The sequence below is a fragment of the Oncorhynchus mykiss genome, chromosome 9, assembly GCF_013265735.2.
Source record: "Oncorhynchus mykiss isolate Arlee chromosome 9, USDA_OmykA_1.1, whole genome shotgun sequence".
Lineage (NCBI taxonomy): Eukaryota > Metazoa > Chordata > Actinopteri > Salmoniformes > Salmonidae > Oncorhynchus > Oncorhynchus mykiss.
Window position 1 is genome coordinate 26,320,199 of NC_048573.1, and position 16,093 is coordinate 26,336,291.

The 16,093-nt window shown below is 44.2% G+C and overlaps 1 protein-coding gene across 6 annotated transcripts in view; it reads right to left on the bottom strand.

Annotated features, from left to right (window-relative positions):
* The window catches only part of LOC110531840 (neurexin-2), a 1,034,463-nt gene that overhangs the window by 454,209 nt on the left and 564,161 nt on the right, over positions 1–16,093 (bottom strand). For all 6 annotated transcript variants that reach the window (XM_036987703.1, XM_036987707.1, XM_036987704.1 and 3 more), the window contains one exon: positions 10,885–11,004. In XM_036987703.1, coding sequence (XP_036843598.1) covers positions 10,885–11,004 — 120 coding nt within the window. The remainder of the gene's footprint in view (positions 1–10,884; positions 11,005–16,093) is intronic.

Below are 16,093 nucleotides of genomic sequence, written 5' to 3' on the forward strand. Positions count from 1 at the left end.
CTGAATGGCCCGTTGCTGGGCATCCTAAGTGACACTGTGACGTCAGGGACGCTCCATCCCTCCGGCCATCCGTTCCTCCTTTATTTGCACATTCATCCTCCTCTCCTCTGAAAAGAGAGAAAGGTGTATGCCTGCCGCTTGATCGACAGCCTCTCACTCGGAGTCTCTCCTACACACAAAGGAAGGTGCTGACGTCTGATGCATTCTGCCCTAAGTTTGGATAGTAGCTGAGGAAAACGTGGAATTGAGCTACATAGTGTAAGAAAGCCATGAGTGATGGCTGTTCATATTGTCATTGTATCATCCCTCTGAGGTCGGTGACGTCGTCACGTTCTTTCAATAAAACACTGTGTGTTTACGATAAGAGACTTTTTGCTGTTGTTGCTGCATGGGCTGTGTAGCATTCCACTGAATCCGCCTGTATCGGCTGTTTGCATATGCTGTGGACAGGCACTTGTCAGCGACTGTAGACAGGCGCTTGTCAGCGATGGTGAAAAATTACTTTTCAAATTCAAAATAAAATAGGTAAAATATCCTATAGAGGGTCATAACAGGTGACTGTGGCAGTGACGCAAGACGATGAAGTGCTGGTTGTCTCCCTTAACTGCTCTACAAACAATACTCGATAATTGAGCCCACTCCCCAAAAGCAAATGAATGAAACCAACAGTCATTTTTGCAATTTTGGTTGTACGAGTTGATCCCATTTCTATGAACCTAATCACAGCAGTGAGAGAGCTATTTTCTGTACAGATGCACACTTAAAACGTATTATTTCTTATTTTATTTAATATAATGCAGTGACAAGCAACCTTGAATCAGGACAACCTCCCAAATGTGACACACCTATGTGAGCTTAAAGGGCCAATCAGCAGTTGAAACATAGCGGATATTCCCTGCCACTGTTTCGGTATAAAGCTGAGGGATGAGGCTAGAGAAATGTAACAAATCTAAAATTCATACACAGAGCTATGGATGCAAGGACTGGCCATCTATGGCCATCTATGGTCATTTATGGCTCCCGAGTGGTGCAGCGGTCTAAGGCACTGCATCTCAATGTATCACAACCGGGTTTGATCCCAGGCTGTGTCACAACCGGCCGTGACTGAGACTCCCATAGGGCAGCGTACAATTTGCACAGCGTCGTCCGGGTTAGGGGATGGTTTGGCCAGGGGGGCTTTGCATTCTCTCATTGCACTCTAGCGACCCCTTGTGGCGGGCCGGGCACCTGCAGGCTGACCTCTGTCGTCAGTTAAACAGTGTTTCGTCTGACACATTGGTGCGGCTGGCTTCCGGGTTAAGCGGGCTGGTGTTATAGAAGAGTGATTTGGTGGGTCACGTTTCGGAGAAAGCATGACTCAACCTTCACCTCTCCCGAGCCTGTTGGGGAGTTGCAGCAAAGAGACAAAATCGTAATTGGATATCACAAAATTAGGGAGAAAAAGGGGGCAAAATACAAAAAATAATCATAGTAATTCATGTACAGACTCAGGGCTTCAAAATGGTATTGGTTGTTGCAGGAAATGTGGGGAAATGATGCTGCCTTGAAAGATTTTCACACGTGCTCGGCCCGTTTTATGCTAGGCAGCAACGTTCACACCCTATTAAGCCTTAGTCACACGCATCTCTTTACGAATTCAGCATGTCATTGTCCTCCAGAAAGTAGTCACTCTCTCCCACTGAGCTTTGGTCGAGAGCACCAGTACAATTCAGGGCAGCAATGTTTTTGAGGGCTGTAGTAACCCTTTTTCCAGTTCCAAAAAATCTTCGGTGCCAAAGATGACCTATATGCAGTACTCACCAGGGAAACCCCCATTCTGCTATGGGAAGAAAGGCCGTGGAGAAATAGTAGTTATAGTAGAATAGATAGAAGTTCATCATATCAGAGTGATAGGACAGGTGGGGTGGAGCAGATCATGCTTGGCGATCTCCTGCTAAGAGAAGACGTTGGAGGGAAGTGAGAGAAGTCAAGCTACAGAGATCCAGCCATCCTGTATGTATCTCTGCAGTTGTAGCCCTGTTACGGTGCTATGCTTTGTAGAATTTGTGCGGCAGCACCCCTTTGATCTCTAATTATGGGAGTCACGTTGTCTGGCGCTGTATTGTCTTGTGTAGCAGTAAGCCATTGCTGACATGTTATTATTACATGCATATTGTTTATAGTATAGTGAATTAGAGACTGTATCATGTGCATACTGAGTGTACGAAACACTGTACGACTTTAATTCTCTGTCTTGTCACCATTGCCCTTACCAGCTCTCGGGAGCGAGCACATGACCTAACCTGAAGAATGTACAGTCCACCAAGTCCTCAGTTACAGTTATAGACAGATGCCTGTGACGTGACAGACCAATTAGGACTATATCTCTTGGCATGTCCAACGCCATTATCTCAGCCAATCATGGCTAGCAAGGATGGACCATGTCTTTCTCATTATATAGGTAAGTGCTTTCTCCTTGGTTAAACTCATATTTGCAGAACCCATACGAGTTTGTAATTAAGGCACATGAAAGTTTGTTTCTGTAGAAAGTAACGTCAAATATCCACGATCCTGTTACATGGCAAAAATGCAGGGAATTGAAGAACTAGAGAAGCCTTGAGTGGAGGAAATGATGAGGGTTTCTTTGCCTGATATCTAATGCTCGGGTAGAATTTTAAGGCGAGAAAGCACACACATAATGAAAGAAATTGTCTACCCCATCCTTAGCCACGGAATGGACTGTGTGTGTGTGTGTGTGTGTGTGTATGTGTTTGTGCAGGCACATGCGTGTATGTAGTATTCATACACACCGTGTCATGACAGCCATCCAGCTCTGGCACTCTCACTAATCAGAAGTTTGACGCTGTGATCTACAAACCGCAACAAACGCAATTGACTAATATAACACATGCGAGCCGAGTGCTCCTCGAAATAATTGCTTTCCCGCTGTTTTCTTACACCCTTTTCATTTTTTCTCTCTTCCCTCCCTTCTCCTTTTCCCTGTGTAGTGAGACGCTGTGCCTTTGATATCACTAGTGGAGTGGAGGAGGGGGTCTTGAAGCAATTACCTCCGCCATTTATTGCACTTTAATACGTGTTACGGTTAAGAAGCAATCAGTTTAGTAATTAGGCCATGGTGACTTGTAAATCGCCACCATTTCATTCCATTTCGCCACAAAGCCAGACAGAGGAGCCTAGACCCTGGGCCTTTTTGTTTTGGAGGTCTGCGTTCAGTCGTACACTCCGAGAACACGATTGGAATGACGCTAGCTTTGCTAACCTGCCAAGTCACCAGGATAGTGACCCCTTCGCTGTTTTTTTTTTGTTCTAAAAGATTCTCGCAATACAAACTTTGTGTTGGTTGTATTCACAGTCCTCTAAAAAACTACAACCACGCCATTATGAGTGGGCCACGCCGCGTTTTTCACCAAATGAGCAGCTTCATAATTGCTGGGTGCGGGCGCCCCGTCTAACAAATGCACTGGAAAAGACATGACCAGCGGCGGGAATATAAACAACATCAACGAGATGAGGAGGGGAACAGGAGAGAGAAGAGGGGAGTGAGGACAGAAAGATAGTGAAAGAAAGAAAGAAAGAAAGAAAGATGTGTGATGGTGCTAATCCCTTCACACAGATTTGGTGAGAAGTGTGTCTTTATTGTGTCAGGGGTTCTGGGGGAGTGGCTTTCTGACTCACAACCCTGCCTACTAATGTCTTCAGTGTTCACTATTCTGTTTTTAAAGGGGAAGATGGCCACAGACAATACTAATAATATCTCTTTATACTCTCTTGTGCCAACGAGTGTCCAGGCTCTGCGTTCCCCATTAAGGTCGCATTGACCTTCATCTGAATAGAGTACGGCTGCAAATGTTCGGCTCAAATTTCAAATGACAGAGACAGAGACGAGAGATCTGACCTCTCGAATGAATCTATTTCATTTCAGGCCTCTCAGGAGAAGATTGGCCACTTTGAGAGACGTCCCAGTTTAGTTGGAGGGGAATGAGGCCCAGCGATGATCAGTCAATGATTCCTGTCAGCAAGGCATGATGCTGCATGCATCAATAATCAGCTCTGATCAAGAGAGAGAGACTGCTGAGAGGGAGAGAGTGATGCTGCTGCTGGTTTGTGGGAGTTATTGCTGTTAAAAGGCTGTTACTACCAATCTTTCCCTATAGACCATATAGACTCCACTATTAGCCCAGCTGGACTGATTCTGGGTCTATGCATTTACACATGTCACAGGGTAAGCTACATCACCACTCTCCCAAATCATCTTCTACACCCGCAGGCTAACCATGACAATACGCTCACTGAGGAGAGGAAGCTGGAGGGCCTCATGGAGGCAGGGAGAGATGGAGGGAAGAGCGAATAAGGTGGAGAGAAGAGTGAGTCTGAGAACTGGGGTATTGCTGACCGACCGGCGGCACATTTAGTATGCTAGAAGGCACGGCGCACAAGCAGCCGGCTTCATTAAAACAACGCACCATGCAAACACACGTGCAGACATAACTGAACCCGCGCACGCACAAACACACCACACAAAGTATTCTCCATTGATGCTATCCCTGAAGGACTGAGAGTGGAAAAACAACAGGTCATCAAATCCATGAGCGGCTGCAAAACAAAAGGATCCCCTCAACACCAGTGACTAACAAGGCCAGGCTTGTCATTCCTAACAAGCGCTACGTACACGCCACCTGAGAACCGTAGAGATAAACATGTGTGGGAGGAAATTAAGAGATAGCAACATCAGGTTAGGATGATGGGGTGTAGACATGCACGCACACATGCACAGACAACCACCCACGCGCACAGAAAGCTGAAACCTAAGCCACAAATTGCATGCACTTCCAAACGGTGCTGTCTGATTCAGTTACTTAAACTGTAGAATAACAAGTGCTCCACTTATACGCTATGCACAGACAAATGGACCAGTCAATCACCTGACACTTCCTCTGAATAACACAAGTTTGCTCACTGAGTGTGTGTGTGTGTGTGTGTGTGTGTGTGTGTGTGTGTGTGTTTGTGTGTGTGTGTGTGTGTGTGAGCACAACATGTGCGTTGGCATGCGGAAGCGGCACGCTAACCAATTGCCGTTGCGTCTCTCCTCCCCACACGCTCATCCAACAGAGATATCAGCCGTCCATATGAGTCAGTCTCTTCAGCTCAACATGGCGGGTCTGTCAAACAGAGCAACTCCCTAATAACATAAACAACACCCCTCTACAGAACAGAAAATAAACTAGAGGATCTCCACCGGGATGCATCTCTACATGACACGGTGGACTCTTTCCCTGTTTGACAAATGGACTAGGGTTGAATGGAAGGAAACCCAGTCTACTGAGATCTACCAGGATTTACAAAACCACTCCCTTTTCCCTGGGATAAATAACTGAGAGAAACCGGTACGTTAGAATAATTATCGATGTAAACAGCGTGGCGTGAAATTGAACTGTTCAATTATATGCGACGCCGAAATGTGGATTCTCTACGGCCTCTGCATGATGAATCATCAACACTCAGGGTGGGGACAGACAGCCCATCTCAGTATGGCGCACACTTGACAATGCATGTAGACCCACAGTATCATCTCATCAGGGTAACTCATTTTTTTTTTGTGACAGGTAGGCCTGCATTTGCTGCAGCTTAGCCTATGCTACAGTAATATAAAGACCAAATCGGCATCTAATTTATCCATCTCCCATCTGGCTTTCGGGGTGACCTTGATTTTTTAATTGTAAAGATTGTAATTGTTCTAATTGCAACTCCAGAGTTTAAAACAGCTTATCCCTCTAATATTGTTGCTTTAAAATCAGTGCACGCGCGCACTCTCTCCGTCAACTCCAATTGCATCCAAAATAGTGAATCCTGTTCTAGATTGATATCTAGCCCTATATATAGATGTCCTAGACAAGGTTCAATGCAGTATGAGCCTTATATTTAGCTAATTAATGATGGGTTATGCATGATAAGCCTCTAACTTATAGCCTCTGTCTCTTGCGCAATACGCACGCACTTGTGCTCTGCTGGCCTCGCTCCTTAAACAATGCTACTTAGCTCTTGGAGTCCCATGCAGGAAAAGCTAGACTAGAATAACTTGTTGGAAATCGTTTTTTTGTTGTTGTTGCATTTCTTATTCCAATAGGCTATTCGAAGAGGGACCCAAGCTCTTTTTTTGCTGAATGTTAAATACAGCCAATAGAACTCGTGGGTGGTTTGAAAGAAGAGCGAGCACGCGATGGCGGTAGGCTATAGCAGTTATTTATTCAGACCACTAACCACTCACTCTTTGTGAAGAGACGTTAAAGCCTTCTGCATCTAATTCTAGTCCTACATTCTTCAAGGGTGCCATTAGAATGATGAAGACGAGGACAACAACACTTATTTCATTTAACTGTTGAAAGCGAGGAAGGAATGAGGCAACAATAGAGAGAGAGAGAGAGAGAGAGAGAGAGAGAGAGAGAGAGAGAGAGAGAGAGAGAGAGAGAAAGAGGAGGGAGGCTAATAACATTAGGGGGAATACTATGAAAGGTATATCATATATGTGTCCGCCTACTAATTGTACAAATAGGCCCGATTTATATTTCACAATTAGAATAAAATTCGCAAAGCCTATACTTGTAACTTTGTAGTCCGCACGTGCTGCACCCGAATCACATGTTCTCTTCTGCTTTATAATGGTTTGAACGATGTGCCTAATTCCTGTCCATATACAGTAATACAGTTCACATCAAAAAAGATTAGCCTAGCTAGTTTCATTCATTTCCCCAAGAGAGCATATAGCTAGCTACAGTACATCTACCGCATGGGCTTCTATGTTTTTCTATCGTGCGTAATGTGCAGTAGCCTATATCATATACAGTATGTATTAGATATTGGCACAATCAATAGTCATTCATGTAGGGCTCATAAAATGTATTGCTTTGGCTCATCAGGCTCCGGTAGCATCAGGTTTGAATTTTCATGCTTGTCAAAGCTCCAATCAAATCCAGACATATTTATATGCTTTTGAATGACACTTCCGGTTTGGTGGGTAAGAGAAAAGTGTTTATTTTTTTTTCTTGGGGGTGGAACAATTGTAAAATACCAGGAATATAATTCAACCCTGAAAAGGTCTATATGTGTTGTTTTTGTCCAGGCGTTGTGTTTCCGGGGCATTTCTAGGAGTTTGTAGGAAATATCATCATTGGACCCCAGGAAGACTATTGGCACTGGCTAATTGACACCGGCTAATGTGGATCCTACTAAAAATCCTAAATCCTAAAATTATAACCATCACTGTCAAATATCGTGTGGTAAATAGCTTACAACAGCAGTCTCTCCCGGCAGTTTTGCAGTAAACATTCATATGCCTCATATGTATTCAGAAACAGTGAGTGGAGCAACAAATGCTTTTTGACATCCAGGCTAGCGTAGGATTATAATTGAGTGCACTCTTGAAATTTGAAGATCATTTAGAAAAGATGCCTCGGAAATATTAGGAGTCGGAAACAAATGAATATTATCTCGCTGTGCATCTGCCTCTCTACCAACCAGTGTGTGTGTAGGGGGGAGGTCTAGCCCACCCCTTTCAAATTGAGCGAGGCTCATCTCCTCTGCAGCCATCTGGCTGAAGTGATAGAGGGCGACGGGTGGGGGTCTTACACACACACACAGTCACACACAGTCACACACACACTGGCTCCCACAGTTCAGGCCTCGCTCCTCTTTACAGCCAACAAGAGGGTCTGGACAGCCACAAAGAGCAGGGGGAGCGGGCCAGGGAGAATCATTATGTTAATTTAAGACTCCGGCTGCAGTGAAAATGGCCTGCCTTTCCTATTCTAATTCTTTATTCTTCTTTGAGGGAAATTCAATTGATTTTCATCTCTCTTTTTAGGGCCGGTAAGGGGATGTGTGTGGGTGGGTGGAAAGGGGCGCAGTGGGGGTCGATGTGTGTGTGTGTGTGTGTGTGTGTGTGTGTGTGTGTGTGTGTGTGTGTGTGTGTGTGTGTGTGTGTGTGTGTGTGTGTGTGTGTGCGTGCGTGCACGCGAGTGTGTGCCTGTGTGTCTCAGTATGCAACTGTGTGGAACGGTTAGATAACATAATTGCTAGTCTTTGACTGATGGTGTGCATGTGATCAAGAGCGCAGTCACGCGTGTGGCGATGCTTGTGAGATGCATTTTATTATCAGGTACATTTCAACCTAGCTGACTTCAGATCAGACACGTCCGTTCTCTCAGTTGAATGGGATGGATACAGAGAGGCCACCTGCACAGCTGCAGCAGAGTACATCCCAGACCGACCCTTTATGCACCAAAAACGCACCACCAGAGACCACACACACACACACACACACACACACTCTGCAGGATACTAAACACACACACTCTGCAGGATACTAAACACACACACACACACTCTGCAGGATACTAAACACACACACTCTGCAGGATACTAAACACACACACACACACACACAAACACACACACACACAAACACACACACACACTCTGCAGGATACTAAACACACACACATGCGCGCGCACCGTAGAATACTTAACATACACCAACTCCGTTTTTAGCAAAGGAGTAACTGCAGGTGTCCAGCTTAAAATCACCTAAAATAACTTCAAATGGCACTGCTGAGGATGCCTGGGTGAATGTCATGTGTGTTTAAAGTAATCATCAACTTTAGATGCCCTAAAAGCTATTCAAATGTTCAACAATTAAGTCTTTGAAAATGTTATCGGTGAAAAGTGTTTCTTTTCAAACCAATGGAGAGCCAGTTATTTGTGGACACATACCACAATGAGATGTGGTTTATAAAGAAAATCCAGGAGAAGAAGCATGCCCTATTAAGAGTCCATTGTAAACCAAACATGTCTTCAAAGCAGTTACTATACACTTCTAAACCATTAGTGTTTTGGAATTCACAATGGTATGTACAGGCACAAAGAGTTGGAGAACGTCAGTGGCTCGACCCGTAGACACTCCTACCTTGTGTTGGCGTAGACGCTTGAAGGACAATTCCTTGAAAAGTGACACATTCAGTCTTCAAAACAATGTTGTATAAGCCAAGATAGCTGAAGGATAGAAGTCTTCAAAACATCGTAACAAGGTTGGGCAGAGTACTGTGCTGGAAGGATAACGTGATAGAGCAGGCACTTGAACATCATGGAGAACGGGTATGTTCAAGTGAAAGTAAGATTCATCTGCCTCTTCTCAAAGATGGCAGTAAAGGAAGACTCTTCGGCTTTTTAGAATGAAGAGACGCTAATTGTGGGGCTACGGAGGAAACACAGACAGGAATACAACAGTGATACCCAGCAGAGCATGCAAATATTCAACCTTGTAAAAAGTGAGGGGAGAGGGGAGACCTAGCCAGCAGCCAATGATACTCTCAGTTCAACGAATGCGTCTGAGAATTCCCGAAAAAGACCTACCGTTAGTCAATTGAGCAAGACATCACTTATACGACGTCTTAAAATCAAATTTGATGGGGTAAAAAGCCCTTGCCCTTGAAAAATAAGTATTGTACTTCATTTTATATATTTTATGTTCCTTCTCCGCTAAAGCAATGGTCGGTAAACAAAGTGACAAGGTTATTAGCTAGGTCTAGTGGTCCAGTGGTCTAGTGGTCTAGTGACTGTGTTCTGTGTTCAGTGATTGATGGAAGACTTCCATTAGACATTCAGTCCATACAACTGGTTTAATCAGAGCTAAATGACTCCCTCAGTGTTAGTCCTCACTCCTCAGTCACTGCCTTGCCCGTCTCAGCTCTGCACTTTAGAGGATACGATTAGACAAGCTAATGTCAACGTCGATATTCTCTTGGTTAGGGGGGTTGGTGAATAGACTTGATACAATGTTTTGCTGCGTGCTATGTCATGAGGTAGCCATTGCTATAGAATGAGCTTGATCTCTGGGAGATATTTTGGTTGCTTGTAAATGTGAAGAGACCTACAGTAGGGCTGGCTGCTGGAGGGATCACTCTCTCGTCTCTCTCTCTACACACACACAAACACACACACATACGCTCACTAGCCGAGGCCTCATTCTGGCTCAGTGCCACACACGCCTATCTCTCCAATCTTTAAAGAAATCAGGATATTAAACTTACTAATACCCCCACGGTCTCTGAGCAGAGCAAGGAGAGCAAAGGCATCAGCGTGCCTCTCCCCCCCCCCCCCCCCCCCCTCACCTCTCTCGCCCTCTTATCTTTCAAGGAGCTAGGGATGGAATCTCTGTTTATCTCCGCCTGGCTGTCGTTCACAGGCAGACGTTATCGTCCTCCTCTCTTCCTCTGCCTCGTCCCCCTTTTCTCCCTCTTCCTGGAGCGAACCCACTGCCACAGCCTGGTCCTAATCAGTGCCCGACTGTCATAGCCAATCATAGTCTCTCTAACGAACGTTGACTACACAAACAACACACAACTCCCTCAGCTAGGCACATTTTTCTACCCTCAAACGTGTCATAGGGCAAGTTACGAGGGAGTGTTCAAAGGGGGTTTGAAGGGAGAGGGAGGTCAATTGATTATGGATCTGAGCTTAACTCCTTAACAAGCTAACAAAGCAGTAGGCCCACTGCTCTATTAACCTTGGACCTTGTCCCTCTGTCCGGGTTCTAGATTCATTTATCCTGTAGGGGCCATGGATAGAATGTCAACTCTCTCTCGTACAAACAAGCGTAAATCTCTCCATGTGCCCACTAGGGAAGCGCTAAAGAGTTAGCAAATATTAGACCTAAAATAGTCTACAAAACCAAACATGACATATAAACACCTTTGAAAGTCACCTGCATCTCCGTGACCAAGCCAACGCGATCCACCAGAAGCCCTACAACAAACACAACCTTCACACGACATACGCACATACAACCCGGCGCGGTGACGTGCCGGCGACAGACGGGGTTGTTGTACTCACGGTCGCTACAGAAGGAGCCTCCATAGGACGTCATGGTGCAGTCGCAGGAGAAGCCCTCCCACTGCTGGAGACACACGCCCTGATTGTAGCAGGAGTCCTCCGTACAGGTGGTGCTAGGTCCTGGAGGGACGAATTGGAACACAGGGGTCAATATACAACACGCACACATACGCTTGTTATGCCAATGTATGTAAGGACATTTGGGAAACCACTTTAAAGCAGGAATCCTAAGGCTGTTAAGTTGTCAATATACACAGCCTTACTGTTTTCTTTTTGCCGATGTGCGCAGGCACCTAAGGGGGCAAACTGTAATCCCACTGTAGGTTCTAAGGATGCTCAGGGGGAACACGTTCAATACATAAAGCCCTTTTTATGTCAATATGGGAATATAGGCCAATCACTGTAATCATATCTATAGCACAGGTCATTTTGTTGATACTGATTTCATTGAGGCTGGTGGTTAAAAAGTGATAAGATTGCATTTGACATTAATTCTGGGTTAAAACCTTGATTACAGGAAGTCATGAAACTGGGAGGCATATTTGTCAACTTGAATATGAAATTGGGGGGGGGGGGGGGGGGGGGGGGGGGTTGAATGGATGTAAAAGAAAAGATGGACTTATTCAACAATGACAATTCTCCAATTATAATAAGCCACTATTGTAATTTCTCAGTGGAATTCCGAGCACGTTAGAGTGATAAGTGGATTAAATGTTAGCCGGGTGGTATTCAAAGCAACTGTGACTTGGTTATTAGACACATTAATACCTGCTAATGCTTTAGATTAGCGATGACCAAAGGAAAACCACAGGTGGCTAATTGTAATGTAGGTGGTCGACCTTCTATGTTTGCAACATTTAAAGGGAAATTGTAAAAACGGTCAACTTCATATTCGTCATCTCCAGCACCACCCCCAACATCAACATATGTGAAAATTGGGAGTTTGTATGTTTTCTATAAAAAAAATATAAAGGAACATTTGTAGTTCCAATGATATCATCAACCAATTACAGTAGCAGACAATTAGTAGGCAAAGCCTACTCAGAATATGTTAAAATCAAATGATGCATACCGATGATGTCATTGGAAACACCTATCTTCCTCTCTTTTTTTTTAATACTACAAAACATAGAAACGCACCATTTTCACATACATAATAAATGGCCAGTTTATTAGGTACACCACCCCGTTCATCAAAATGGTTTGCTCCTACACACAGTGAGTCACGCGGCCACGGATTGCTATGTAAAGCAGGTAGACAGGCATTCAGTTAGTGTTCGATTGAACGTTAGAATGGTCCAAACGAATGGCCGAAGCGACTTTGAGCGTGGTATGACCGTCGGTGCCCAGGGGTCCAGGGTTTACAGAGAATGGGGCGACAAAACAAAGTCGAAGGAGAATGGCAAGAATCATTCAAGCTAACAGGCGGGCCACGAACAGGCAAATAACGGCACGTCCTATAGTCTGCCTTATAATAAAGGTATATTTGTACTTTTTTTGTTCAAATGGTTTTGGTGCTTGAAAAATAAAGTGATAAAAAAAAATGTGAGGAAGCTATGTAAAACGTTGTTTGTTATAAACTGACTTGTGCACTTGCAATGCCATACTTGTTTCAAGAGATAAACAAAACATGTTACTATTTACACATTTTAAGAGCAGCCCAATTAACCAAAAAAAAAAGTCAAATTCATGAGAGCGCCAGCCATTTCCTCAACGCTATTCCAAAATGGACACTTCAAATGAGATGTCTCCATTTTATCAGTTCATGTTTTTAATTACCCACTGCAGTGATTGCTCCATCAATCAGTGCTTAATACAAGAATCCCAGAGGCTCTAATTAAACATATTGCTGTAATTATTACTGAAGTCAATCACAATATTATCACAGAGTTGCACTTCCCTCCGCTATCGATCAGCTGCTACCTCAACCAGTGCATATAGTTTAGACTTGAGTTTAGAGTGTATAGAGTATGGAGTTCTGAACTTGTCATTGAAATGCCTCGTGTTTCGGTGGGAGCAGTAGAGTTGTAATCGTGTCATTGAAATGCCTCGTGTTTCAGTGGGAGCAGTAGAGTTGTAATCGTGTCATTGAAATGCCTCGTGTTTCGGTGGAAGCAGTAGAGTTGTAATCGTGTCATTGAAATGCCTCGTGTTTCGGTGGGAGCAGTTGTAAACTTATTTACATTTCTTTTGGAGCGAGGCATGAACCCCACGTCTGTTAAATCTGTAGCTGTGATTTATTAAAGGAGTTGGAAGAATGAGCAGCATGCTATCTACTAGGGCGCTAATAGCCTTACTGTGTAACCTGCCTTAACACACATCTCAACCCTGCGTAACAATATGACACCTGTATCTGGAACTAACAGCTTGGGAGAGAATGAGACATCTGGGAATACCTTCCCTCCACCCACCCTCTGACTCCCTCCCTCCCTCTCTCTCTCTCACTCCCCCCGCCTTCCCTATCCTCTCTCTCACCTTCCTCGGTCTTCCTCCCAAATCCCAGACGTGAGTCAGCAACTCAGCATAGTGAAGAACACAGAGTGAACAGTCGTTAAGCCAAAGGCTGCAGCTCTCTGCTCTCGCTGCTGTAGGGAGGGATTAGCTGAGTCAGGCAGCTACAGGAGAACAAGTTGCCCCATTGACCCTGCTGGATGTCTGGGGATGCAGCGAATAGAGGTCAACCTCTGACCACTAAACTCTGGTTCCAACTCCTGATCCACCTGCTCCACTGAGCTGGTCTGGAGGACCGGCCTTGGCCTGACATATTGAACAGAGGGTCTGGCTACTGTTGGAGTGTGCAGTACAAATAGTCCGGTTGCAGAGCTGTGAATGCTTCTGCCAACTCAATGTCCTTTGTTGTCTTGTTGTCATGCTATAGCCCTTTATGTTTGACAGGACCAACGGACATGACAACGGACATGAAAGGGAGACTTGGCTAAAGCACAACCACATCTGCCACTAGGCTACACTATCAATAGCCATTTGTATTGGCTTCTATTGAGTTGAAACGTTCTACTGGTTTTTGTTGTCAGGCTATGGGGAAACAATTCCGTGAAAAGAGTAGTTGATGCTATGAAACTTATTGCTACCTCTTGCAACCTGCCGTTTGAGATTTTAAGGGAGTATATGTGATAGCCTAATGCAGTTTTAGATCTCTTCTAAAAACGGAAGTAATTACGCCGTATAACTGTAGGCAGGTAATAAGCCAGGCTGGCAGGCAGAGGTGGCAGCGTTTGCGTTTAGAATCGGAGAGGCAGCGAGACCTCTGGGAAATCAGACAGTGGGAACGCTACTGCCGCCACAGCCTGCAGGTGTCACAAACACAATTAACTAGCCGCCAGAGACACCACAATACCGGTGACGTCCGTCCAGCCAGAAAAGCTGGGCCCCTTCCAAATGCAGGATGGAGGAGTTTAGGCACTGCGTAAAATGGCCTTTTTTCCAAGTGTGTAAATGTGTGTCAGAAGTTCTAACGATAACAAGTAGAAGTTCAGTATTGAGAAGTCATGATGAAAACAGACTTTGACCAGTGAGCCATGGAAGGACATGGATCTTTACTCATGCTAATACCGTAGCTCTTATCACCTTGTCCATTGTCCTCATTCGTATCCCCCAGTGCACATGATTCTTGTCATGCCATCAATTAAAGATCCAATATCAAATCAAACTTTATTTAGCCACACAATTATCGCAAGAAAAACAAGAAAAAACACAAAGCAATAAAAAGCTTGAAACAAAAGCACATAAAACACAAAGGCCTCGTTAATTAAAGAACAAGCTAAAAATGCAGGTTTTTCAAACGGGATTTTAGCACCTCAAGCAGTTTCACAGTGCAATGCAAAGTTCCAAATTAAAAAGGATAATAAAAGGTATAAAAAGTACGATAAAACTTTATAAAATATACACAAACAACGACAAATAGTCAGGCTTTTTTAACTGCAACAATTTAAGAAATGCATGGTGGATCTCAAAATCCCAATGCTAGGCTCCTTGATTTCTCATAGTGTCACCTCCAAGAAACCTAATCCAAGAAACCTAAAAAGCAGCCCTGCCTGAAACTGGTGCGACCACAGTTACTCTCTGTGGTCCTTGTAAACTGCACAGTGAGCGCTACAGGGTGGCTGACAATAACAGAGGCAGAGATACCTTCTGTAGGTTTTATGGGAAAGAGCTGGGACTAAAAAAAGGAGTCGAGCGCCGAGTCTGAGGGTGGAGTCTAATTATATATCTGGCTATAACAGACGAAGAAGGACCTATTAGTTACTGCAGGTGTCAAACTTCAGAATCACCTGTGTATGATGAGACTGGGAGGAGAAAATAGCTTGAAATGGGATGATAAAGTCTGCTAAGTTAGTCTAGGTGAATGTCAGGGGTGGATTGGCCATCCGGCAATTCTGGCAAATGCCAGATGGGCTGGGCAATATTGCGGTTGGGTGTACTGGTTGAAATTGACACACACACAAATATATACAGTACCAGTCAAAAGTTTGGACATACCTACCTTTATTTTTTTACTATTTTCTACATTGTAGAATAATAGTGAAGACATCAAAACTATGAAATAACACATATGGAACATATAGTAAACAAAAAAGTGTAAAACAAATAAAAAATATATTTTATATTTGAGATTCTTCAAAGTAACCACCCTTTGCCTTGATGACAGCTTTGCACACTCGTGTCATTCTCTCAGTTGTGTTGTGACAAGGTAGGGGTGGTAGACAGAAGATAGCCCTATTTGGTAAAATACCAATCCATATTATGGCAAGAACAGATGAAGTAAGCAAAGAGACTTGGAGGTCAGTCAATGCAGAACATTTCAAGAACTTTGAAAGTATCTTTAATGCAGTCCCAAAAACCATCAAGCGCTATGATGAAACTGGATCTCATGAGGACCGCCACAGGAAAGGAAGTTTATTAGAGTTACCAACTTCAGAAATTGCAGCCCTTTATAAATGCTTCACAGAGTTCAAGTAACAGTCACATCTCAAAGTCAACTGCCAAGAGGAGACTACGTGAATCAGGTCTTCATGGTCGAATTGCTGCAAAGAAACCACTGCTAAAGGACACCAATAAAAAGAAGAGTCTTGCTTGGGACAAGAAACACGAGCAATGGACATTACACTGGTGTAAATCTGTCCTCTGGTCTGATGAGTCCAAATGTGAGATTATTGGTTCCAACCGCCGTGTCTTTGTGAGACGCAGAGTA